At 34.2% G+C, this 25,166-nt stretch overlaps 2 protein-coding genes across 3 annotated transcripts in view; both read left to right on the top strand.

Annotated features, from left to right (window-relative positions):
- The first annotated feature begins 1,865 nt into the window (after positions 1–1,865).
- LOC118281854 (transcription initiation factor IIB) lies at positions 1,866–10,515 on the top strand. Of its 2 annotated transcripts, none has more exons than XM_035602621.2 (5): positions 1,866–1,990; positions 2,204–2,314; positions 2,819–3,119; positions 4,466–4,822; positions 6,145–10,515. In XM_035602621.2, exons 1-5 carry the CDS (start codon positions 1,974–1,976, stop codon positions 6,304–6,306), a joined length of 948 nt encoding a protein of 315 aa, XP_035458514.1. In that variant the 5' UTR covers positions 1,866–1,973; the 3' UTR covers positions 6,307–10,515. The 2 variants fall into 2 exon arrangements, with proteins under 2 accessions (XP_035458514.1, XP_035458515.1); XM_035602622.2 differs by having other exon boundaries at positions 1,989–2,087.
- Positions 10,516–13,907: 3,392 nt separating this feature from the next.
- The window catches only part of LOC118273271 (uncharacterized), a 145,331-nt gene continuing 134,072 nt past the window's right edge, over positions 13,908–25,166 (top strand). Inside the window, exon 1 of the mRNA XM_050696328.1 lies at positions 13,908–14,205. Coding sequence (XP_050552285.1) covers positions 14,121–14,205 — 85 coding nt within the window. The 5' untranslated portion in view covers positions 13,908–14,120. The remainder of the gene's footprint in view (positions 14,206–25,166) is intronic.

Raw genomic sequence — 25,166 nt, 5'->3', positions numbered from 1 at the left:
CTATTTCTACGAAGTATGACGTTGAAAAACCCAACCCAATCGAGCAAAGTACGTTAGCCGATTCCGAGGATCAAAATTGTCATCAGAGGAAACTTTACCTGCAGCATTATGCTTACGAGATGTAAAACCTTTTTTCCTTAGAACAAGGAATTGGGAGGCCTAATTTCTTCGCTCCCGAATTCCCAAACTCCCTAATCCCAATAGATACCTACCCAAAAAGGCATTCATCGGACTTGTAACTCCTCTGGTACTGCGGGTTATCATCAGGTGATCCGCTGCTCGTTTACTAGCCTAACCCAAAAAAAGACTTTTTAGGACACATTATTAAAAGAAAAGTTGTCAATAATACCCAATTTAATTTTATCGAGAGCCTTACGTGTCATGATACAAGTTACTACATACAAAATTATGAGTCAAAGTTTACCAATAACCCTCAAATGTTATAGGTATTTCTCTCTGACCTACTGACTTAGAAAACGCGTCCGAATTTGCTGTGCATTTTTTTTTTTACAATGCGATTGTGACATCGCGTTACTTCAATTGTTACGTTTGCCGTTTTTTGTAGACTTGCTTAGATCGCGGAATATTAGTTTGGCAGACATCTTGCATGTTGGGCATTTCTTTTTATTTAGTTCAGGGCTAAATCATTTCTTGGGACCATTAGTGCATGTGCTGTATGCCATTTTGTTCTCAAACTTTTCTAATCGACTGCACAAGGTGTGTTTATGAATATAAAAATGTACACAAGACACATTATCTACACTTTATACCTAGACCCGGAATAACACCGGCAACGCACCTGTGACTCCTCTGGTGTTGCGGGTGTCCATGGGCGGCGTTGATCGCTTACCATCAGGTGACTCGTTTGCTCGTTTGCCTACTATTCCATAAAAAAATACTTGGGAAACCCATGGCAAGTTGCGCGCCAGCGCTAGTGCAAGTGTGGAAGTTACTAGTGTAGGTAGATACTTCGCTTAACCTAGGGTTAAATTCTAGGACCGAGGCTGTAGTAGTTAAACATTAAAATAAGTTTACCAAGTCATTAATTAATTACAATAGTTATCTAAGTAATTGATAGGTCTTACGGATTCATGTATTAGGTAGGTCTTACGTGAAAGTCTTAAAACATTTGGTTTAAGTACTAAGCCAGTCTTAGAACTATAATTTTTCTTAATACCTAGATTTTCAAGATAGCTAACATAATATTTCTTAATTCTACATTGATATTAAATTACTATTGCATTAACTGAAATATTGGGAACTCATAACATTTCACTAGCAAGTCTAGCAGCGTACCTAATTAATACAAAAATGTAATTACTATTGTGGTTGTGCATTTGGATCATACATACAAATCTTTGCTTAAGATTATACAGAGGAAAATTGAATTGAAGTGAAGTCGTCCATGTTATGCTCAGCAACATTTGTACAATATTTTGCAAGTATTCTCGTGTTACCACTAAATTAATGTGATGACCATGAATAAGTACGATTAACCAACCTTGATGCTTGATTTTTGTTGGTAGATCTTTTTCCTGTCATTATATCAGAAACCTGCATTTACATCAAAATTAAAATATCCTTGCACAGAATTATTTAGCAATTTTATGTATTCTGATATCTATCTATATAATTGTCTTAATTTTAAATATTTTATTACTGTGGTATGGATAGTAGACGTTAATTTAATTTTATACTTTTGAGAAAAAATAATCTGAATAGGATCGTTACTCAGTTCAAAATTATAAAATATACTTTAATTTACATTACAACTTAAATATAACATTTTTTATTGGTAAAATGCTGAATATTATTCAATTAAAAACATTTCCATTTTAATTCATCGCTCGTTTTATGTGTCGAGAATACCTTCTACTCTACTTTGTCTATGATACGTGCAAGTGTCCAAACTCGAGTTTACAAATGATTCAGAAAAAGTTCCACAAATTGTTTATGCTTTATACTTGACAATCATGGCGAGCACGTCGAGGTCTGTTTTTCTGATTTATTTTATTCCTGTTTCGTTATTTACGACGATATTTATATATTGTACAGCTGAATATCATTTATGTTTGCTATGATTATACGTAAGTTTACGTTGGTGCTAATAAAGTGTAGCAAGAGGCCACGACAAAGTTGTTTCCCAAAGATATGATTTCTACTTGTTGATGAATGATGAACCTACTTTCTTTTGTGGTTTTAGGCTTGAGGCGAATAAGGTGGTGTGCTATGCACATCCAGATGCACCACTTATCGAAGATTACAGGGCTGGGGACATGATATGTTCGGAATGCGGGCTTGTAGTCGGCGACAGGTATGTAACAAAATGTTTGTTTGGCAATATTTACGAAACGCATTGAGCTTTTCACCACTGGTGTAGTGTCGTAATAATAACAAAGTTGCTGAACTAATGCGAGTGATGTATTTGATTTCTATTATTTCGAGGTCGATCATTAATTGACTAATTGTGCAATGTGGAAACTTTTGAAATGCACATAGGAACTGACAATTAAGATAATCACATAAACGCATATCAACTCTTGCCTTGACAACATAATAATATTATCAATAAGGATAGCTTCAATGCCTAACATGTAATTTTAAGCTACAGACAATCAAATTAAGCTTACAAAATGCCAGGTAGATGCAACAGTGGTATTATTTGTTCATATTAAGTGTCCACATTGTGCATTTCTATGTAGCATAGACCAATTTAAATATCAATGTCAGAATTACAACAGACTTAGCTAAAGCATTACTAAAAAAAACACACACTAAGAATAAATTATCCATTTATATCCATCATTTTAATTTTCAGGGTTATAGATGTGGGGTCAGAATGGCGTACATTCAGCAATGAGAAGTCCGGAGTGGACCCATCTCGTGTGGGTGGGCCCGAAAATCCTCTACTTTCCGGTGGTGACTTATCAACAATCATTGGGCCCGGACGAGGAGATGCATCATTTGACAGCTTCGGAGTATCAAAATATCAGAACAGGAGGAACATTAGCAGCACGGACAGGGCTCTGATAAATGCGTTCAGGGAAATAAGCACCATGGCCGACAGAATAAACTTACCGAAGACCATTATTGACAGGGCCAACAATTTGTTCAAACAGGTATGTAGACGATGTATAGTAATTACTGATATAGATGATAATGTAATTAGTACCTAATTACAATTGATTCAGAACAGACATTGCAAGGAATTTTATGGATTTTTTAAGGAAGTATAGGCTTCCATGCATAAACCACCATGCTTTCTATTCTCTCATATATCTGCAGACCAAATGTTAAACATAATAAAATTCACTTCTTCTGTGTATTGGAACACAAACAATTAAAGAGAATTATTAAATTCAACTTCTATAGCAGTTAGCAGGAGTTTTTGAATAGAGATACAATATAGATTTCTATTCTATACTCCAAAAATTGGTTATTGTAAAAACAATATAATTATATTATGACAGTTATTAGCATTAAAGGTATTAAATCATTTAGTTAATGCACCATAATTAGTATTTACATTCTCATACCTTTTAAATTTTCTTAATATTTGTTCAATTGTAATGAAGGCAATCCTTTGTTTCATTTAAGATCTTTATCTTTTCAATAGCTTGTGATAAAATGCCATGTTTAAAAGAAAAAATATGTTGTAATAAATTTGCATGTGAATTACAAAAAATACAGCTGCAATAGTTACTAACTCTGAAAATGAGGAAAATATATTAAAAACCTTTGCATATTATGTTTGTCTGCATTGTTTTAATATTCATAATGTTACTGAACGTAAATTATACATGATCAAAGGTAATTTTCATGAAAATATTATATACAATGTAATATTTGTTATTGTGTTAATATTTTGTGCATAATTCTTGACCTTACTGGCTTATGTATATATGAAAATATAATTAGCACTCTTTTGAAGGGCATGGACAATGCAATGATGTTGGAGTTGAATGCTGTACAGTATAGATTTGTTAAATATAATATTTAAATAAATAGTTACTACCATTACAACATAACAATCCAAATAGCATTGCATTGCTTCAGGCTTATATTCTATAATGAATTAGGTATAGGCTTATAATTTACTTACATACAACAATTAAATGCCAGGGTGCTTATTCTTGAAACCAATCTCAATGACAATGTTATTTCAATTCAATAAAATCTCGATAATTATTCGATGTTAAAATTGTAAAACAATTGTAGCTGTTAGCTTTCAGAATATGGAACATATAGCCAAACTCAATATCATTTAGTTCATTATACATATCTATCCACGCAATGTGGATGCAATGGGCGCTAGTGTTGCAACTCGAGACGAAATTTCACTGACAACTGCCAGTCTAAGATTGATTGATATTTCTTCATTATTCTAACCATCGAAAGTCTCCCACACAAAAAAACCTCAGAATGATATTGGATATGTACATAAAATCACCTATTTTGTTTACAGGTGCATGATGGCAAGAATTTGAAAGGTCGAGCCAATGATGCGATAGCGTCAGCCTGTCTGTACATCGCCTGTCGCCAGGAAGGAGTGCCTCGTACGTTCAAGGAAATCTGCGCTGTCAGCAAAATCAGTAAGAAGGAAATAGGAAGGTGTTTCAAACTGATCCTGAAGGCCCTCGAGACTTCAGTGGAACTTATCACCACGGCAGACTTCATGTCTCGGTTCTGCTCAAACCTGGGTCTGCCCAATTCAGTGCAAAGAGCTGCTACACATATTGCAAGGAAAGCCGGAGAGCTGGACATTGTGTCTGGACGCAGTCCCATTTCTGTGGCCGCAGCTGCTATTTATATGGCTTCTCAGGTATGTTGTTGTTTATTATGTTTAATACTAAGTCTTAAGATACCTTGGGTCAGTTATGTGAGTCTTATGTGATTAGAATGAGATCATGAGAATTTTAAATAAAAAAATGTAGTGGTAAATATCCCAATATACCCAACCCTTAGCTATAAATAACTCTTAATTCGATAGACAAGATTTCGTATTTTTTTAAGAAATAATGAATTAAAATTAATCCTTGAATGCTGGTGCAAAAACTAAAAACAGATCTTTCCATTAATTTTCTACGATAAATAATTAACATTTAAACAACAGATAAGAGCTTTTGTTTTTTTGCAGTTGTTTAAATATTTTTAATTCAAATTTTAGCATAGCATGACTTGCAAAAATTTCGTACGTAATCGAAAAAAAAAAACATCCCAAATTATACACTTCTATAAACATAGTTTTGTTTATAGAAATGAGTTATTAATCATTATAATTACTGATATATTTCATCCCAGTATTTAATTTAAGCTTCCCGTTTTAAGTCCTCTACTTAATCATCCACTTCTTGAAGAGTGTTCATTAAATAATGTAATAAACACGCACCATTTCAAGGTCTAAAAGGATATATTTGTGTATACAAAAATAAATCATAACATACTTGAGCAGAATTCGCATATAAGTGCAAACACAGCGCTTAAAATAAATATTTAAAGTAAACATGTTTTTTAAGTCAATATTTTAATAAAACTTGACCTTGTTGTAACTTTGATGTAATATTTGTGAGGACGAGGGCAAATATATTAAATTTGATATTTTATTTAAACGGTAATTAATATGATTGATATGAGGAGAATATGAGGCTGATGTCATTTGTTAAAATGTGTCTGAATGTGTTTTTAATTGATTGAAATAGTTTGACTGACTATATTGAGTCGTTGACTATTTGGACTAATGGTTGCAGTTGTTTCTTTGTGTATAATGTAGTTTTAGGTACAGTTCTGAATGAGGAAACAGTACCTTTAGTATGAGTTTGCTTTACGTTGAACGAAAACAAAACAAGTGCGCGTTCGGCGCTCTGATTAGCCGGTGCGAAAAAGCCAACCAATCAGAGCGCCGAACGCGCTTTCGTTTTGTTTTCGTTCAACGTAAAGCAAATTCATACTAAGCCCTCAGAAATGTAAATTATTCGTTTTAAATAGGCACTAAACCTTTATGTTGTTTCTATGTAACTCAAAAGTAATTTTCATACAACTTAATTTCTGTAAGAACAAAAATAATGTATCTATTTAGGATTAACCACATAACTTGAATGCATTTTACCACCTACATATCTTAATATCCTTTTTCTTTATTTCCAGGCGTCAGAAGACAAACGCAGCCAGAAAGAAATTGGTGATATAGCCGGCGTGGCTGATGTGACCATTCGTCAGGCGTACAAACTGATGTACCCATTCGCAAGCAAACTCTTCCCAGACGACTTCAAATTCTCCACGCCCATCGAATTCCTACCCCAAATGTAGACTCAGGTACCCCATATGGCATCTAAATAAAAACTATCATATAAACATGATAGTTCCAAATATAATACACGTCAAAGTAGTGCATTTTCTGACGGGCAATCTCCTTTCTCTTCCCCGTAGATACTACTCTGATTTTAAAGTTATAAAACTTAATTTTAGTCTTAAAAGTCAATGGGGTACGATTCAATTTCGGTTGAATTAATTCTGTTTATGTAGTAGTATGGTTATTTCTGATAGAGTACACAAGAAATATCTATGAAAATAAAATCGTATTTTTTGTGCTGAAAACACGGAGTATGTAGTCGATGGAGAGATTGCAAACCAACTCATAATTTGTATTTAGTAGTTTAATGTTACTGAAATACTATTTCATTTGTTATAAGGTCTATTTTTGCGTAGTTTCTCCCATATTACTGAGTATTGATTATGAGTTGTTTAACATCTTTATGATGCTATTGTATAGGTACTTATTTCTGCTTTAGGATAATCACATAAAATATAACCTTTCATACATTCATTACTTCAATTTTAATTCTTTAACTAATAAATTCACGTAGATAATTATGGTTCGAACTTTTGGAATATTTAAACATTAATTTCTATTTTTGATTGAATATGGTTTGTAACCTTGTTTAATTTTAGACACATAGACTGAAAAATTCAAACATTTTTTTAAATACAAAACCATAGCAAACTTTTATTGTCCTTATATCAAAAGTCATATCATATTGTAGTTTAATTTAACTTAATTTTCGAAAATATTCGTTATTTTCTTCATACTACAAATCATTTTCCATCTCGCGTATCAAAGAACTGAAGCTGTGTGATAGAAGATTGTTGATTCATTGTATTGTTTTGGGAATATTAACATTTAGTACATCGCTGGTTTAGTGTGGACTTGGGTTAGACTTTGCAGATCGAAAGACACGATGTATACAGTACACTTAGTACGAGTTTGCTTTACGTTGAACGAAAACGAAACGAGCGCGCGTTCGATATTATTCGACGCTCTGTTTGGTTGGTACAATCGCACTGGCCAATCAGAGCGTCGAACGCGCTTTCGTTTCGTTTTCGTTTAATGTAAAGCAAATTCGTGCTAAGGTTACTGATATGTTATGGATGCCTGATTTCACTGTTACAGATATTTGATATACAACACAGATTATGTAGACTTTTGTTAGTAATAATTGGATAGTTTCCTCAGTCAAAAATTAATTTTTTCGACTTTTCAATACAATAAAATATTCAAGAATAGTCAAGTCCGTGTTGATTATAAAACATAGCTTTGATAAACCAAATTGTCAGTGAAATCAGGGCATGCTACTGTGGGCATAGACAAGTGAACAACGTTGTATTTTTATATTAAATCTAGACATAAGTATTAACTATGATTTTGTGTAGAATGGTAGTTCCTGTCACTAGTAGAGAAGCTCTATTTATTAATATTTGGAATTCCATGCCTCAAGAGAAAAATAATTGAGACAAGGAGTAAAATTCTTGTATTTATTTTCTATTATTGTATCTTATCCATCCTATAATATTTTTGCTGTAACCAACCACAGTAAACATTTTAGTTTCCTATTGACTTGAAAAGGTAAATTACCATGAATATAGGGTGAAATAATTGACTTCAACTGTTGTTCATCCATTTACTACTTCATCTGTATTTTTTATTGTGTGACTCATTCTGATTGGTTGTTTGATATAAATGGTGGTTCTGATTGGCTGCCTGATACCTGGTGTTGCCATTTGTATTAATTTTCTGAATTCTTTTGTTATCGATGATAAAATTGTCCATAGAGTGACAGGACGTTTTGTGATTTTTTTAATTATCTTTTTGATAGAGGTGACAGTTGTATTTATAGTACCTAATAATTATATTATTATAAAGGTATGTCTTGTATAGTTTCCGATATGTTGGTACACTGTTTTTCTTTTTAATAGTTGTTAAGTTTCTCTTACTGGACAGTGTAACGGTGTAGATCAGATACAGAATTAACGATACTATTTTTTGTGTATATTTGGTCATCTTTGAAGAAAATTTCCTTTAAATTTATTGTCTGACAACATTTTTTTCCAGAATCTTCTCATTTTTCAGTCTCGAAGGTGATCAAATATGGCTTCATATAAGATAATTAATAGATAGAATATATCTATAGATAGTAGACTGATAAATTACAAAGTAAATGTAACCTTATTTAGATGGGCATAAATGCTATTTTGGTCTTACAAAACACTTGTTACCAATGCAATGAATTTCTATAGAGCTTTTATATATACGGAACATAGTAGCTTGACTAAAAACACGTTATTATATTGTATAATATACCTATACTAATATCATAATAATAATAATAGCGACCAATTTAAAATAACTTGGGGAATGCTGGAACTAGAAATTGTATTATTCCTAGAAATATCTAAATGTTGGCTTAAAAGCCTAGATATCAATCCTATTACTTACATTGAACAATCTGACTGACACATAGTCTATCTGCCGTACTCTAATACATTTAATGATTAATTAAACGATTCCTTAGTAAAGATTTTGTATGGAAAACAATTGCTAAGGACTGGTTTAAGTAATCATTAAATTACTTAGTACGGTGGTATGTTTCTATGTATATCCTAACAATAAGCACTTTAAGGATGTGTTGTAAATACATGTCTGCCTACCCTTCTGGGGAAAGACAGGCGTTATGTTTATGGTTTATGTAACAAGCCCCATTGGATAAATAGCATTTAAATGCTAGTCGAAAGAATGAATATTGTATAGAAAGGTTGATATGGGATTGACATGAATTTTGACATATTTTGTCGAATGTCAGTGTCAATTCCATATGTTAAGTTTTGGAGAGCCATGCTTCGGTACGAAAGGATCGGCTCGACCACAGTTATACCATGGCCTCATAGATAACCGACGTGTGTGTTTTGTGGTGTGAGTGAGGTTACCCCTCCCCAATCTGCCAAATTCTCTATCTTCAAACCAGCCGGCAATGCACTTGTAACGTGTTTCGTGTTTGGGGTGTCTATAGACGGCAGCAATTTCTTACCATCTGGTGATCCGTCTGCACGTTTACCGGCTTACACAATTCATAAATTTCGTCAGCAGTAACAAGTAGAGAGAAGGATACGCACGTGATTGTTGTCAAATTTATTGATCTTTTCCATTGTGACCTAAGTTGAAATCTTTTACGTTTTGTGTTGTTTAATTATGTGCGTAAGTTTTTAATAAGTTACTATAAACTACCACAATGTTAAAGTTCTGGCAGTATAGTCGACAACATTGTGTTGGAACTGGCAATCCTGTCTGGATTGCCAGTTTCAAAAAATATTTGCTTTTTGTCTTTCGACTAGAATTTAAATGCTATCTAGGGATCAAGAAATAATTATGTATCTTTCATTTTAGGTTAGTTGATCGAGTTCAATGCATTTTGGTATAGATTCAACTAATTTCATAGAATTTACTGATTACATTTCATAATACAATTATTGTTGTGATTGTAGAAATTCATAAATAATTATCTGTTTGTTAAGTAAATCTGGTGGAATTTTGTGTAATATCAGCGAAAATATGCTACACAGTGCAACTACTTTTTATTATATTTTGACAACTATTATAAAATGCCATTAGTTTCATTTCAAAAGTAGGATACTTGATTGAACGGTAGTTCAGTATCTAATTATTATATAGGCATAATTTTTTTCATCATCACTTGATCATTCACAAGAATTCGGGTTATATACTGATGTAGCGTCGAAGCACATCTAAGTTACTATCTATAATGATATAGCAAATTCAACCGTATGTCCAATTGTCCACAGTAATGCACACATTTCTTCTCAAATGATAATATGACGCTCGGATTCGCACGTTCCATAGAATACGTGCGTCTAAAGCTGATTTTAAATTGTAAAAGAAAATGTGCATTATTTAGCGGAGATAAGGTTGATATTACTATCTTGATTGACATTTCGATGTTGCCCTATCAAGAATTGACTCTTTAAAAAAGTATTTGCCTAGTTTATGATCTCTTTCCTCGAACCGAATATTTTGTTACTTCAGTGTTGCCAGTAAATCCACATAAAGCCGACTGTAAGTTTTTGTAAAGATGTATCGTTGATTTTGAATGTATGTGTAATGTAACTAGCATTAATTAGTAATTATGAATAACGCCACAAAATAAATATAAATTAAGTGATTTAAAACATGTTTTATTTTATAATTTCTGAACTTTAAATAAAGTGCTTGTTAAAGCAACCACTTTATTAAGTTCGTTGGTGAAAACACCAACCATTAGTAAATTAGACTGCACGATTGGCCCGGTTGCTGGGCATCCGGCTGCTGCGTAACTTATAGCGAGTTCGATTCCCGCACGGAGCAACTCTTTGTGTGATCCACGAATTGTTGTTTCGGGTCGGAGTGACAAGTGTATGTGAACTGGTATGTTGTTAAACGCACCCATGACAGGAAAAAACTAATGTAGAGCAACTTATTTAAAAAAAAAAATAACAGAACTAAAACAAATCCATCCTGAAAATATTTTTTTTATTAAACTGTCAAGATACTTCTTGACTGGTTGCACTGTTGGTGCAATGGATGGGCGACCACACAAATATGCGAGTTCGATATGAGATATTCTTTATGTGATAACCGTTCTACTGTAGGGTGCTGTAGGCCTCTACATAAGAGGGTTTGCCATAATCTGCAACCTTGGCAGGCGAATTGCGAGATGATATAATTGCCAGCAACGCACTTGTAACGCCCCTGGTGTCAATGGGCGGCGGCGATTGCTTACCATCAGGCGATTCGTCTGCTCGTTTACCGGCTTACACCATACAAAATTGTATAATTTGTAGTGTAGTTCCGTAGTCGGTTTTCATGACACCCGCGCGAAGAGTAGAGTTGGGGATAATTATATTCTACTTCGTCACCACAAGGGTCACTCGTATAAGCAATTAATTTAATTTTATGAACCAGTACTCGAGCCTACTTGCCTACATTGTCCACAGTATAATGAGAATGAATTTATATCACAGGACACAACAGACGTGAGCAGAATATTTAGGCCCTTTCATGTTTCTCTTTGTTGAATAAAATTTTACTTTGTCACTTAATAAGCTCTCTATAGGCGGTTAATGTCTTTCTTTATTTTGGTAGCTGTTTTGAAGGGCTTTCTTTAGTGGGAAAAACATCCAATGATTTCTCCCGCCTTGGGCGAGGCGAGAGGGAGTGTCAGACTTTTTTTTTTGAGGGGGGAAATTCATCCAATGGCTTCTCCCGCCTTGGGCGAGGCGAGAGGGCGTGTCAGACTCTTACTAACTAAAAACTGACAGTCCCTTTCGCCTTGCTCCAAGGCTTTTCGAGCCGGATGATTTTCCCCGGTAAAAAAAAAAAAAAAACTATTACGTTGTCCTGCAGCTCCGTATCTGGGATCAGCCCTACTTGGCCTCATCTGTTGTTGTCCTGATAGTGACCTACACTGATAACCTAATACATATAATAAAATAGAAAATAGGTAAGTACCTACCTAAACGGTCATCGGATAAGTCACTCACTAAGGCAAGTATTGATTCGTGACAAATTAACGGTTGGCCCTACCATTTAGATTATTGAGCCCATACCTTTACTAAATTCATTGGCCCTTTTATCCATATTAATGTGTTGGCATAGATTTCCCGTAGCCGACTTACTCGTAGTTATTAGGTTAATTGAATGCGTGCAATAAAATGTTGCATGGTAATCTCATATGTCCACGGACCACCTAGAAGGGTCTTACTATTTTAAAGTAGTAAAAATATTATTCAAATCAATCTTTGATTGGGATTTTTTATTGGGTTAAATTTAAATAAGTCATGTTATTTTTCTTTCGTTGAATGATGATGGAAATAAAAATGATTAGCTAAAATTTATGCAATGCACATGCTAATCTTCATGTTGGAGACTTTTGGTCAGAAAACCTGTCTCGCTGTTTCTGTCTCAGCCAAGGCTACACGGTTGGCTGGGCAACTGAATGCCGAACAATGTCTTTGATTCCGCTGCACGGACATCTGCAAAAACAGTGCAGTTTGTTGATATTTATCTACGATAAGCGTAGTTTGGTCAACATTAGGCGTATGTGATGTTGGCTACTTTCTGGATTTAGTAACTGCTTTATTGATTTATATGAGGTCCGGCTTTTGGTCAAAAACCTGTCTAAACAAATTAATTTATAATTTTCACATCTTTTTTACTTTGAAAACTCCCATTCTTTTGCTGGTGCTTACGCGCATACAAGTTCACATACACGTGAGTACCCAGACCCGAAACAATCCATTTGTGACATCACACAGACTTGCTCCGTGCAGGAATCGAACCAGCTACATGTCGCACGATAACCAGTTGCCCAGCCATCACGCCTTACCGTGCAGTCAAATGGTGGAAATGCATATTTAGAGGGTCTTGGGGCAAGCGTCACCCCGGTATTTTTGAGTGAGACCGTTGTGTCACTTCGGTCCAGCCCAACTGTGCCAAAGCACGACAGTATCACATGAAAAAGTACCTACTGAAAGTTGAATCCACTCTGAACGAATTCCATTTTACATTGTTGGGAAACAGCCAAGTTACTTCAGCCACTTCAGCGCTTCACAACTCAAACAGGTTCAATTTACCTGAAAACAAAGTTTAGATACAGTCATCTAGAAGTTATTTGGTAGATATACACTGTACAGGTAAGAATATTAGTGTGGGAGAGCTATGCTTCGGCACGAATGGGCCGGCTCGACCACAGTGATACCACGGATTAAGAGAAAACCGACGTGAAACAACGCGTTGTGTTTTGTTATGTGAGGTTACCGGAGGCCCAATTATCTTAATCTCGGATTTCTTAACAACCCTTAAATTCCTAATCAACTCACTTGTAACGCCTCTGGTGTTTCAGGTGTCCATGGGCGGCAGCGATTGCTTACCATCAGGCGTTCCGTCTACTCTTTTACTATACCATAAAAAATAAACAGTACAGAAACTGCAACCCTCGACTCAGTAGCCATTTGGCCGTAAAAGATATGATTTTGTTAAATTTAGTATAACCATAGCTCCTGTCTTTATACAGAATCAATCTAAATGTTCTTACCAGCAAACTACAAAAACTTAGCCGACTGTATCTAATCTAATTCTATAAGCTAATTTTAGACCACACATAAAGTCTAAAAGCTTAGGCATTTGTTTGAAACTTAATTTAATGCTATTCCAGTCTAGACTTAGCAATAATTTATTTCTAGATAAACGGCCCTTAATCTAGCCTAAATGAACGTAGGGCACTTAAAATGAAGTCATTAATTATGTGTAAAAGAAACATTTCGCTATGTGTTGTATGAGGCATAGCCACTCTACATAGATACTCTAGAGTTCTACACTGATAAAATTAGCTAGATTTTTACATCAGGATGAAATGCTTTCACCCAATACATGCGGACATTAGTGTGTGACAAAGGCTACACGTGGAAATAATGAAAACGGATCAATTTGTAGCGCGGGCTTTCCCAAGCGCTACGGCCTACGAGCTACGAAACGTCGGCGGGTAATTCTGCACTATTATCGCGTATCGCGTCCGACCATTCAGTGCCGCGCGAGCTTTCGTACGGAGCGTCCGTGTCGCACGCCCTGACGTTTCTGGCGCGTATTTACGCACGCTGCCATTCAACCTTAAATCCAATTAAAAAACAATGTGTCAGTGACCGCTAAGCACGTATAATGGGATAATCGTGTGATATAGATATAGTGCATAGTTCGTTTGTAAGTGGAAAATGTTTTTGAAGGATGTGATTTTGGAAAAATGTTGAGGGCGTCCCGCGCGCGATGGGTGCACGTAGGATTGCTGTGGTTCATTTTGTGCCTAGGCGACGTAGACGGACTTATAGGTACGTTGTTTACATTGTTTCATTAGCTTTTAAATATAAAGACGATTATAAAATATAGAGGTAGTAATTTTTTATGTTATATGTGTAAAACCCTTAGTTTTAGCTTATGTTTTAGATGCATTTGTAAATATTGTGTAAGTATTTGTTGCATAGATTCAACTGAAAAGCTGAAAGCTTTAGCTTCAGTTTTCAGTGTCGAACGAACCTAACACGAACCAATCAACTGCAAAAAGGATTTTTATTTTAGTTTTTTATTTTATCAAAAATATAAACCAAAATAAAATCATTTGCATTGCAGAAATTAAACAATTAAGAGCTTGCAATTTTTATCTTAAATAAGCCATCACCCCTTTTTATTCCAATCTCTATATTTATTAAGATAATACAACCCCAGTGGATGGTAGGAAATATTATCCTTTAATTTATGCACATGTTGGTTCACGAATAATGGATCGCCTCGCTGCTACGCGAGAGAAATTAGCTTCGCGAAAGTAGCGAGCTTTGGGGTCATAGGGTAACGGGTGGGGTAAAAGTTACTTTTACCCCCTTCAGAAGTTGTTTTTGTTGTGTGTAATGTAGTGAATGTGGTATCGGTTCTAGATTTTTTGATTTTCTTTTGACTATCACTACATAGTGTAAAACAAAGTCGCTTTTACTGTCCCTATTTCTCTTTGTATGCTTACATCTTTAAAACTACGCAACGGATTTTGATGCGGTTTTTTTAATAGATAGAGTTATTCAAGAGGAAGGTTATATTATGTTTTATAATATAAGCACCCATTGCGAAGCTGGGGCGGGTCGCTAGTTTAAAATAAAGTGTGGCTTAAATACGTACATACATAGGTATCTATGTTACCTGGATTAAAAATATACAATCTATTTATCAAATGATCAATAATTGGGTCATGTATGTAGTTACTTGTGTAGTGGTCCAGAAAATTTCGTCACAAATATAGCTTCCTGCTTACCGCAAACCGCAATTAATGTCACATTTCTGTAGTATAGTGACTGCATAGTGTATATAACTTGTTGGTTTTAGTTTTGGCTACGATACATACGTTGTTTTAGAGCCAAAATGTTGGTTATAATTGAAGAACAGTTTACTAATTATAAGTTATGAATCACACTCATATTATATACTAGCTTTTGCCCGCGACTTCGTTCGCGTGGAATAGTGACTTCCGGCAAATTTTTGGTTTTAACCACATAGTTCCCATAGCTATAGGCTGATGATGATGATGATGAGTTCCCGATCTCGCGGGATCTCTTCAAAAATGAGATGTGGAAGATATTCCAGGGAACTCTTCAAAAATCAACATAATGAGCTCTGCAATTTTAATAGATGTATACTCACTTAGGGCATTGAAAAAATAGTTTAAAAACGGACTTAAACTAACTTAAAACTAAAGAAAGCTACGAATTACGAATTTATAACAATTAAAAAAGAAACCTATCCTTTATGCTATAATAACCAAGCTTAAACTAAATAATTTAAAAGAAACGACTTAAATCTAATCTAATTAATTTATAAATTAGACTTACAATTTTATTAAAAAAAACTAACTACAGTAACTACTAATAATCGATATCAAACTAAACCTACGTTAAAAAGTTAAACCAGAAAACCAGGAAAACCCAACAAATAAACTTATTAATTGACAAATCAACGAAACCAATTTAGAATATACGAAACAGCAGGACCACTACAGACAAATAATCATACGACTGATAATACACATTTTCTACGATAGTACCGAAGCGCTCGGCCGATACCCAACCAAATAATTGTAACAAAACCATAGCGCAATCTATTTCGATCCCAACGCCATCTATCGAGGATAAAGACAACTTGGATTATTTATTTATACTCCGTTCGGGCATTTTCTTTGTACTAAAAGTTTAATTATATTGATATAATTTTTTTCATACCTTTTTACTATTTGTTAACTTTTTTCGATGAATTAAAACAATAACATGAACCGAAGTCGTGTAACGATCGACATAGAATTATCTATACTCCGTTAGAGCGTTTTCTTTGTACTAAAAGTTGTATTATGTTATATTTTTCATTGCTTTTTACTATTTTGTAAAAACAAATTTCCAATAAATTAAAACAATAACATGAACTGAACAATTGTAATTACACCATTGCGCGATCAACGCCATACTATCTACGGAGTATAGGAACAGCCCGACATTGTTCAATTCCGTACTATAAGTACGAAATTGAACAATAGATGGCGCTGTATGTCCGGAATAAATTTATTTTTTATTTTATTTTTTTTATTTTTATTTTATTTTTATTTTATTTTTATTTTATTTTTATTTTATTTTTATTTTATTTTTATTTTATTTTTATTTTATTTTTATTTTATTTTATTTTTATTTTATTTTTATTTTATTTTTATTTTTATTTTATTTTTATTTTATTTTTATTTTATTTTTATTTTATTTTTATTTTATTTTTATTTTATTTTTATTTTATTTTTATTTTATTTTTATTTTATTTTTATTTTATTTTATTTTATTTTATTTTATTTTATTTTATTTTATTTTATTTTATTTTATTTTATTTTATTTTATTTTTATTTTATTTTATTTTATTTTTATTTTATTTTTATTTTATTTTTATTTTATTTTTATTTTATTTTTATTTTATTTTTATTTTATTTTTATTTTTATTTTTATTTTTATTTTTATTTTATTTTTATTTTATTTTTATTTTATTTTTATTTTTATTTTATTTTTATTTTATTTTATTTTATTTTATTTTATTTTATTTTATTTTATTTTGAAATAAAAATATATCTATGTCCTTTCTAAGGTTCTAAACTATATCTGTACCAAATTTCAACCAAATCCGTCAAATAGTTGCGGAGATTAATGGTATAAGCATAGAATGTTCGACGTGATTCTTTAATTTGACATAACTTTTTTATTTATGAACCGATTGAAATGAAACAAACACTAAATGTAAATTTAAGCATCTCACAATATATTCGTGAAAACCGCATCCAACTCGGATCAGCCGTTTCTGAGATTAGCGCGCACAGACGAACAGACAAACAGACAAACAGACAAACAGACAAACAGACAAACAGACAAACAGACAAACAGACAAAAAAAAAGTTAATTACATATTTGGGTTCGACATCGACATAACAATAACCCCTGCTATTTTTTTTATTTTTATTTTCAATGTACAGACAGCACTTTTCTACGATTTTATTATATGTATAGATGTCCGTCAATCACGCTATAACTATTGAACGGATATTGATAAGATTTGGTATACAGACGGTAAGAGCTGACTTGGGTGATAGGATAATTTTTATCCCTCGGGAACGCCAGCAAAGCCGTTGGCAGAAACTGAGTATTTTTTATAAATGCGAAATTGTAATTGTGTATCGTTCAATTATGTACTTCACTAGTTCACAATGGTGTATTTTTGTGTCTGGAAATAGTTCGCAGGCAAGGGAACGCTATAGGCTGCATTTTTCCTTAATTCATAAAGCCACTGTGTCTATTTTGAACACGAAAAAGACGATTTCTACTTACTTATCAAAGTAGAAATTCAATTGACCAGATCGATGTAACATAATATATGTATCCTGTCGATATTTAAAATATATATGTAGGTATATGTACTCGTATTCTATCGATAATCGATGTCATTAGCATTAGGTCTGATTTCGTGACTGAGTTTCGCGAACTGCCACACCTAAGCAAGTTAAGCACGCAACGATTGTATAATAAAATGGCCTTTACAAGTCTCTACTTGTGTTAAAGTTAGCTTTTGTGGACCGTATAGTAACTGTTCAATATCGAATATTATTTATTATTAATAACTAGCTCGGACCCAGCAAACTTCGCCAAACATTTTTTGTCACCTAGTTTCACTGACAGACAGACTGACGGACAATTCAATTTGACGTTTCAAAAGTGCCTAATTTAGGCACAGAAAGAGAAATGAGAAATTTTCGAGAAACCGAAAAAAGCCCAGCAATACTAGCTACTTTATAATACCTAAAAAGCCAGAAAATCTTTAGCTAAAATTTGGGATACTTAGATTGCTCCACGGTGGCACTTGTGCCTATGTTTCTACTATGACGAGGCAGATAATAACAACGTGGAAGACAAGACGAAGAATCTCTCTCAGTAATTAATATAAATTAAAAAGTATTTAAGTCATAACGCTACAAATGATTTATGACCCACCCAAACTAACAAATAAAAATCCAAATTAAAAAAATAGCAAGTCACTGAGGATTTGAAATTCGAATAGGCGACGACGCGTCTGACAAATAGCTGGCAACCCCACAGAAGCGTTCCCTGTCCTAATTTCATATTTCGAATTTCGCGCAGATGATTATTTCATAGACAATTATGACATGCCGCCATTAATCCGTCGAGGGGTTATATTTTTTTTATGTCTCGATTCTGAACTATTCGGGAATCGATATCCGTAGGGAGTAACTTCCATTGTGTTGGTTGAATAGAACCGTACGAGCTCATTGATGACGTCCCACAAACATTTGACTATTCATCTATGCAGCTCTATTTGTGTAGAACTGTAAATAACAATAATTTTAATCTGCATTCGATTGTATGGCCTCTGATTTTGTTTGGCACGTTCTTGGTGTTTGGTTACCTAGTAATTATTGCAATTTAATCCATAATACAATTTTTAGAACGATATTGATGAATATATTTTTACTACCTATAATGTGAAAAGCTAAATATTTATACTTATTATGTAGACTATACAATAGATTTTATTTTTCATTTCGCTTAAAGCCACTATAAGCGATGATATAAGCGATATAGTGGCTATAAGCGAAATGAAAACTAAAAATCTATTGTATTGTTAGTGTAACATAGATTTCCGTAAAGTAACGCCTGATTCTATTCATTTATTATCTAGAGTCTATAATATACAAAAAATGCGTAATATCTTTAGGCATTTTTTCCTACAATAAATGTAGGAACCAATAAAGAAATCTAACGACATTTTCTTTACAAATACGTTGACATGACAACTCAATCAATCATTTAGTTGCAGAATAGCTGTTACACCGTTACGGTGATGTTCACACCTTGATATCGCCATTAGCTACCGATTTTAGGGTGCCGATGATTAATAGTTTACCCGATTCCCACTCGATTAATCGGAACGTAGCACATCACTTAATTTTTAGTTGGAAAGTGTGTCTGCTATTAACTTTTGTGACCTTCAATCGTGATTCAACAAATACATAAGTATCTAGTTGACTAGTTGTGAGATTTTAAACAGATGAGTTCTCGAAATATATTCGCCAATGCCTACATTCTGACATCAGAATCAGTACTTTTGACAAGCTGTGGCCTACCACAGCTAGAGAAAAAACATTTTTGCGTACTTCGCTTTCTTATACCATAATATTTTGTTGGTTTCAATGAAATACATCGTAAAATGTAGGCGATTTAAGTATTTAATGATAGTCAAATTGAGTTGTTCACATTATGAACTACTAGCATTTCATATAGGTACGATAAATATATAACACAACTAATGCAAGCGTATGAAAGTAAATATAAATGCAAAACTTCTGCGCCAAAGTGCAACAGCATAAAAAAAGTTGACGTAAAGAATTTTCTTATAGAAAAAAAACCTAAAGAACGAGCAATTTCAATTCCGACGTTCGTGTTTATCGGGAAGTTCACGACAAGTGGGTCATTCTCAGCTGTTAGTTTACATTGTTGCTTACGACACGACACGACACTATATGACATTGTTCACAAACTTCGTCTGTGGACAAAGGATTACTTTAATATAATGGTTTCTAGTTTCTACAATGTTAACCAATGATTTCAGCTTTAGATTGTTTACTAGTATAGTTTCACCCTAGAAGGGTGTGCTTTGATATGAAAATGTCATTAGCTATTGCGAAGCTGTAAAACTTTGTGACCGTTTCCACTGATACTAAGCTGTGTAGCTGTGCGAGTAAGATGCGCAGCTCGAGTATGCAATGTATCGACATCCATAGCACGCACTTTGCCATATAAAAATCCAGAATTCAGCTTAGCTGAGTCCGTTTCCACCGGTGCTAAGCTATATGTACCAATGAATAAAATGGGAGGAAGCCAAACGCATCCACAGCGACGTAGCATAGCACATCTCTGGTGGTAAGTGCAGAATCCGAAATTCATTTTATTCGAGACTAAAAATCTCAATCTTGGCCTACTTAGATCACATTTCCCATACCAATTTGACAAACCTGGTTTAGAAATTCTCATCGTATTTCAAGTAAAGCTGGTCTAAGGCATTCAGATATAAGCTAGGGATTCCGTCCAGGATTTAAAGCAATGATATTCAGAATATTTAAACTAAAGCTGGCTAGATTAAACTGTGAGATATTTAAATTTTATTACCGAGTGTAAACCAAGCGTCCCGCGGTTAATTTAGTGTTGAAAGAGAGCTGAGGCGTAAAATTATAATTGATGTTAGTTAGTTATAAAAATAGTAAGGTTAAAAAGAGACATTTTTTATGGTATAAGCCGGTGAACGAGCTGAAGGATCGCCTGATGGTAAGCAATCGCCGCCGCCCGTTGACACCCGAAACACCAGAGGCGTTACAAGTGCGTTGCCGGCCTTTTGGGGATTTGGAATTTAAGGGTTGTTGGGTGATGGGGGAATGAGAAGATTGATAAATCATAACGTAAGCGTGGTTTCACGTTGGTTTTCTGTGAGGTTCCTCATAGAACCGGAGTGATAACTCCGGTCGAGCCGGCACATTCGTGCCGAAGCTTGGCTCTGCCACACTTAAATTAGTTGATGATTTTAGAAATATATCCTCAATTTGTTAATTGCCAGAAGTTAGGCAGAAGTATAGTTTAGTTAGTATTCGGCCAATTAGTATTTTGAAGCGTATTTATATTGTTAACATGTGCATGTTGTACACCTACCATTTTGGGACTGTCAACTAAAGTTGTGTTACGTTATTTATCTATTTATACTTTATTGCACCTACATAAAACACATTTACATTGTAGTTAATAGTAATTAAAGTATAATGGGCGGTCTGATCACACACGGCGATTTCTTCCAGACAACCTTTACGTTATTTATAAATTAATTTAAACCACTTAGATTTTATTACCTATAGTTTTGAAGACTTGTTTGATGTAATGTCTTTGCATTTACTTTTAATTTGCGATCTTTTATCTTATTCCACACCCTCCTAAACCAGAAACCAGACATGAATAAAGACAAAAACCTGCTATAAAACGTATTCAAAACCATGAAAGCATCACCACAACAATGAGACAACGTCTTGCGTGAAACAATGGACACGCGCTGCACCCGAATTCACCACCCCTGCGATCCCAGTATAGGGTTGCACCCTTACGAAAGTATTTGCAGTACACTGAATTGATTTCTTTAAGCATCCCTTCAAATTTTCGACGTTGTAAGAACCCTGCTTTGACTTGTATTGTTCTCTGAGTGGTACAGGGTGTAGAAAGCAGGTTTTATTGGCCAATACATGTGTGTATGTGTTTGTGATTGCGTGATTTGGAAAGTGGTGGGTTTTCTTTTTTTTTTTCTGGTATTGTTTGGAGAAAAAATTAAGCGTTTGTGATGATGTAGTAATGGATGCAATGGAGTATTTCTTGCTCGTAATTCTGCATTCGAAGGTACAATCTAGTTTCACTGACGGATAGACTGACAGACTATTTATCTGTTGATGTTTCGGAAGTATCAGAAAGTTGAACCGTTTATTATTTGGTTTATTTTGATTTTATTTTCGCAGTTTCTCGGCTATAAGCTCCACTGTAAACAAGATGTAAAACACTGACACTTAAGATGTATTTTAAAAAAGTTTTTAAGCGACTTTAAAAATCTATTTTCGTTGGTCGGTGGTCCACTTTTTCAAATATTGTTTTTTCTTGATTTTAAAATTTCTTATCTTTGAATCCTGTGTACCAATCTAAACTCTATTTAAATAATACGTGATGCAAAAACTTTGGACCGCTTTTTACGAAAATTGCGCGGACGTAGGAGCATAAAATTTGGTACACTTATAGTTTATGTGTAGGAGAAGTGGAGAACGCTAATATTTTTCAAAAATAATGCTTATAAAGTACATTAAATCAATAAATAAAACATTACACACACATGCATAGTATCTGATCGTATTTGACAAAACGTCAAAATCGATAGACATTGCGATGATATTGACGTCTCATATGAATAGAGTTTTATAAAAGAGTTTGTTTGAGTTTGAGTTTAATAAAAATTATCCTTGAACGTATGTTAAGTGGTATTGTAAATTAAATCGTATATGGTTGAATTTCAACCACTAGGCGACCACTAGTCTATTTAAATACAACTGAGAGTTGCAATCAAAAGAGTAAATGTTATTTTATTAATTTGTTACTCGGAACAGTTTACATCTCCCTAGTGATAGTAGCAATTACCTCAGAGGGTCTGAGGGTCCCAAAATTCAGTTGCTGCCTACTCCCCTTTCTACAAACAGTAATATAGCGTCTCCAACCTCCCCAAAAACGGAAAACGCCGTCCATCACACCTCCAACACGTGATTAATTTAAATTCCACTTTAATTTCATCTAGTTAAAGTTTCATTTGCAATAATCAGGATTGATGGACGACCATTTTATCTTGAACTCTGTTAATTTGTAATTTAGAACGTTTGACAGTTCAATTGTGACTGGTGTTTTAGTAACATGAGTTGTTTTGGCTCGTTGTCATGGCAACGGTTGATCCGAGTTCTAACGCGATGGGGTGTATTGTGCGAATGGGATGAGTATATGGAAATTAGCATGTGTGAAAGGGAGGGGGAATGAGGGTTGGATGATGCAGTGCGCACTTGTTCTGCACGGTTAGATTGCATTAGTTTCGTACGCTGGCAATCTGTTGGATTTGCGAAATTTTGTAATCAAGGACGTGGTAGCTACTGTTTTGTTTAGGTACCCGTTTACGCAAAAATGAGGTGTTATGCTTAGCAAGGAAAGCTTTGACTGTGTGGTAGGTAGAGTAAAATACATTTTTTATAACCCCTCTTCGTCTCGTGGGAGTCATAAGATTCAACTGAGGGACAAAGGGACTATACATTTGACAGAGCAGCAGAGCTTTCTGATAAATCTGAAACTTTTAACTACGATTACAAATCTGTTTGTTAAACTATCTGCTTTTGTGTAAAGGCACATACACATAATCTAGAGTTATTCTTTACACAACCTATTTTTATTAATCTCAAAATTAAACACTGCCTCTTTGGTCGAGTGGTCGTAAGTTCCACTGCTGGACAAGGGTTTGATTCCCGGGTCGGGCAGAGTATTACTGGGCTTTATCGGATTTTCGAAAATTCATTAGTATTAGCACGGAGTCTGGAATAATATCCAGTATATGGTAATAATAGGCTATTACATGACCCACTAATATTATACTACGAATAGTGAAAAGTGGGTGTATATTGTACATTGTACAGTGGTATTAAGTGCCGTAATGTGCAGGTGCACCTCTGCCTACCCCGTCGGGGATAAAAGGCGTGACGTTCTAAAAATTAAAGCTCATACCCAAACGAAGTTCATAGTCCTTTTTTATTACATTTATGTCTGTGTGTGTTCTTTCAAACATAACGACTAGGAAAGAATTAAAATTCTGATTAACTCCTCAATTTAAGGGCTTAATATACGTCCATTGCTTACAAAACGGCGTCCAAAAATGGGGTAAGCACACATATAAGTGTATAGCATATATTAACTGTATAAAAGGGAGTGCGTGAGGGAATGTGTGCCCGTTGAATTATGCAAGGACCGACACAATGAGGATTTACGAACGAGCCTTCTACTTCTTTGATACATTTTGTATTAAAACCTTTGGGTTTTTTTGTTGTACTTTAATGAAATTTTGGCTAAAATGTTGTGTAGGGATTGAGTATTGTCAAAGTCAAAGGTTTTATTTCAATTAGTCCTTAATTAGACACTTTTGAAATGTCAAATTAAATTGCTCGTCAGTGAAGGTAGGTGCTCGTTCCAAAGTGTAGCTTCAAATGGAGAAGAACGAGCAAGAAACTACATCGTTACTCCTTTCAAAAAAAAAATTTTTTGTAATCTCACTGATACATTATTTGATCCTTTACCTATTGTATATTATATGTGAGAATCATGTATTGATAATACAGCGTTGTTTGGGTATGTTTGAGCCTCGATTAAACTGTTTTTTTTACCGTTGTTCCTGTGCAATATGTGTAGTCTACCTAGCCCTTCATAAAGTTTAATTTAAACGGGCAATAGTTTGCCGCAGCAATTAAAATGTATTGTATTGGCAAGTAATTACACAGCTACACCAAAAATTTTTCGATAAACCTCCGGTAACACAACTGCAATTTGACATAGAGTTTAAAATTGCATAGCAAGTATTATATCTGGATTCCTAACACCATTGCAAATGCCTAGCGCCACTTATAACATCAAGCACGGAGCTAGAAGCTTGATGTATGGACTAGCAATGGTTTGTCAATCAATGTTGGTTTCTAATGACATGTTCTGACATGGTAGACATAAGGTATGTGACTAGACTGAATTGCGAATTGGTTGGTTGATTGTTAGTATAAAGCTCAAGTTTACATCTAACTCTAAAACTTTTAGGCCTCCACCCTAGTCTTCCACGTAGAACGACAAGCCATCACGTGCATCCACTGGCTCCCCACAACTCTGATGATATTGTCGGTCCACCTAGTGGAAGGTTTGCCCACGTTACGTTTTCCAATCCTCGATCACATCCCTGGCCCAGCGGCCATCAGTTCTTCGAGCGACGTGGCAAATATTTAATGGAAATATATAAAAGAATAATGAATGGATTTTCTTTCTCGTTCTTCTCCATTCGAAGCTACACTTTGGAACGAGCACCTAGCTTCACTGACGGACAGACTGACAGACTATTGTTTATTTCTTTCTTT

The sequence above is a fragment of the Spodoptera frugiperda genome, chromosome 1 (assembly GCF_023101765.2).
Source record: "Spodoptera frugiperda isolate SF20-4 chromosome 1, AGI-APGP_CSIRO_Sfru_2.0, whole genome shotgun sequence".
Taxonomy (NCBI): Eukaryota; Metazoa; Arthropoda; class Insecta; order Lepidoptera; family Noctuidae; genus Spodoptera; species Spodoptera frugiperda.
The sequence above is the reverse complement of the archived record's forward strand: the minus strand, read 5'-3'. Positions and strand labels throughout refer to the sequence as shown.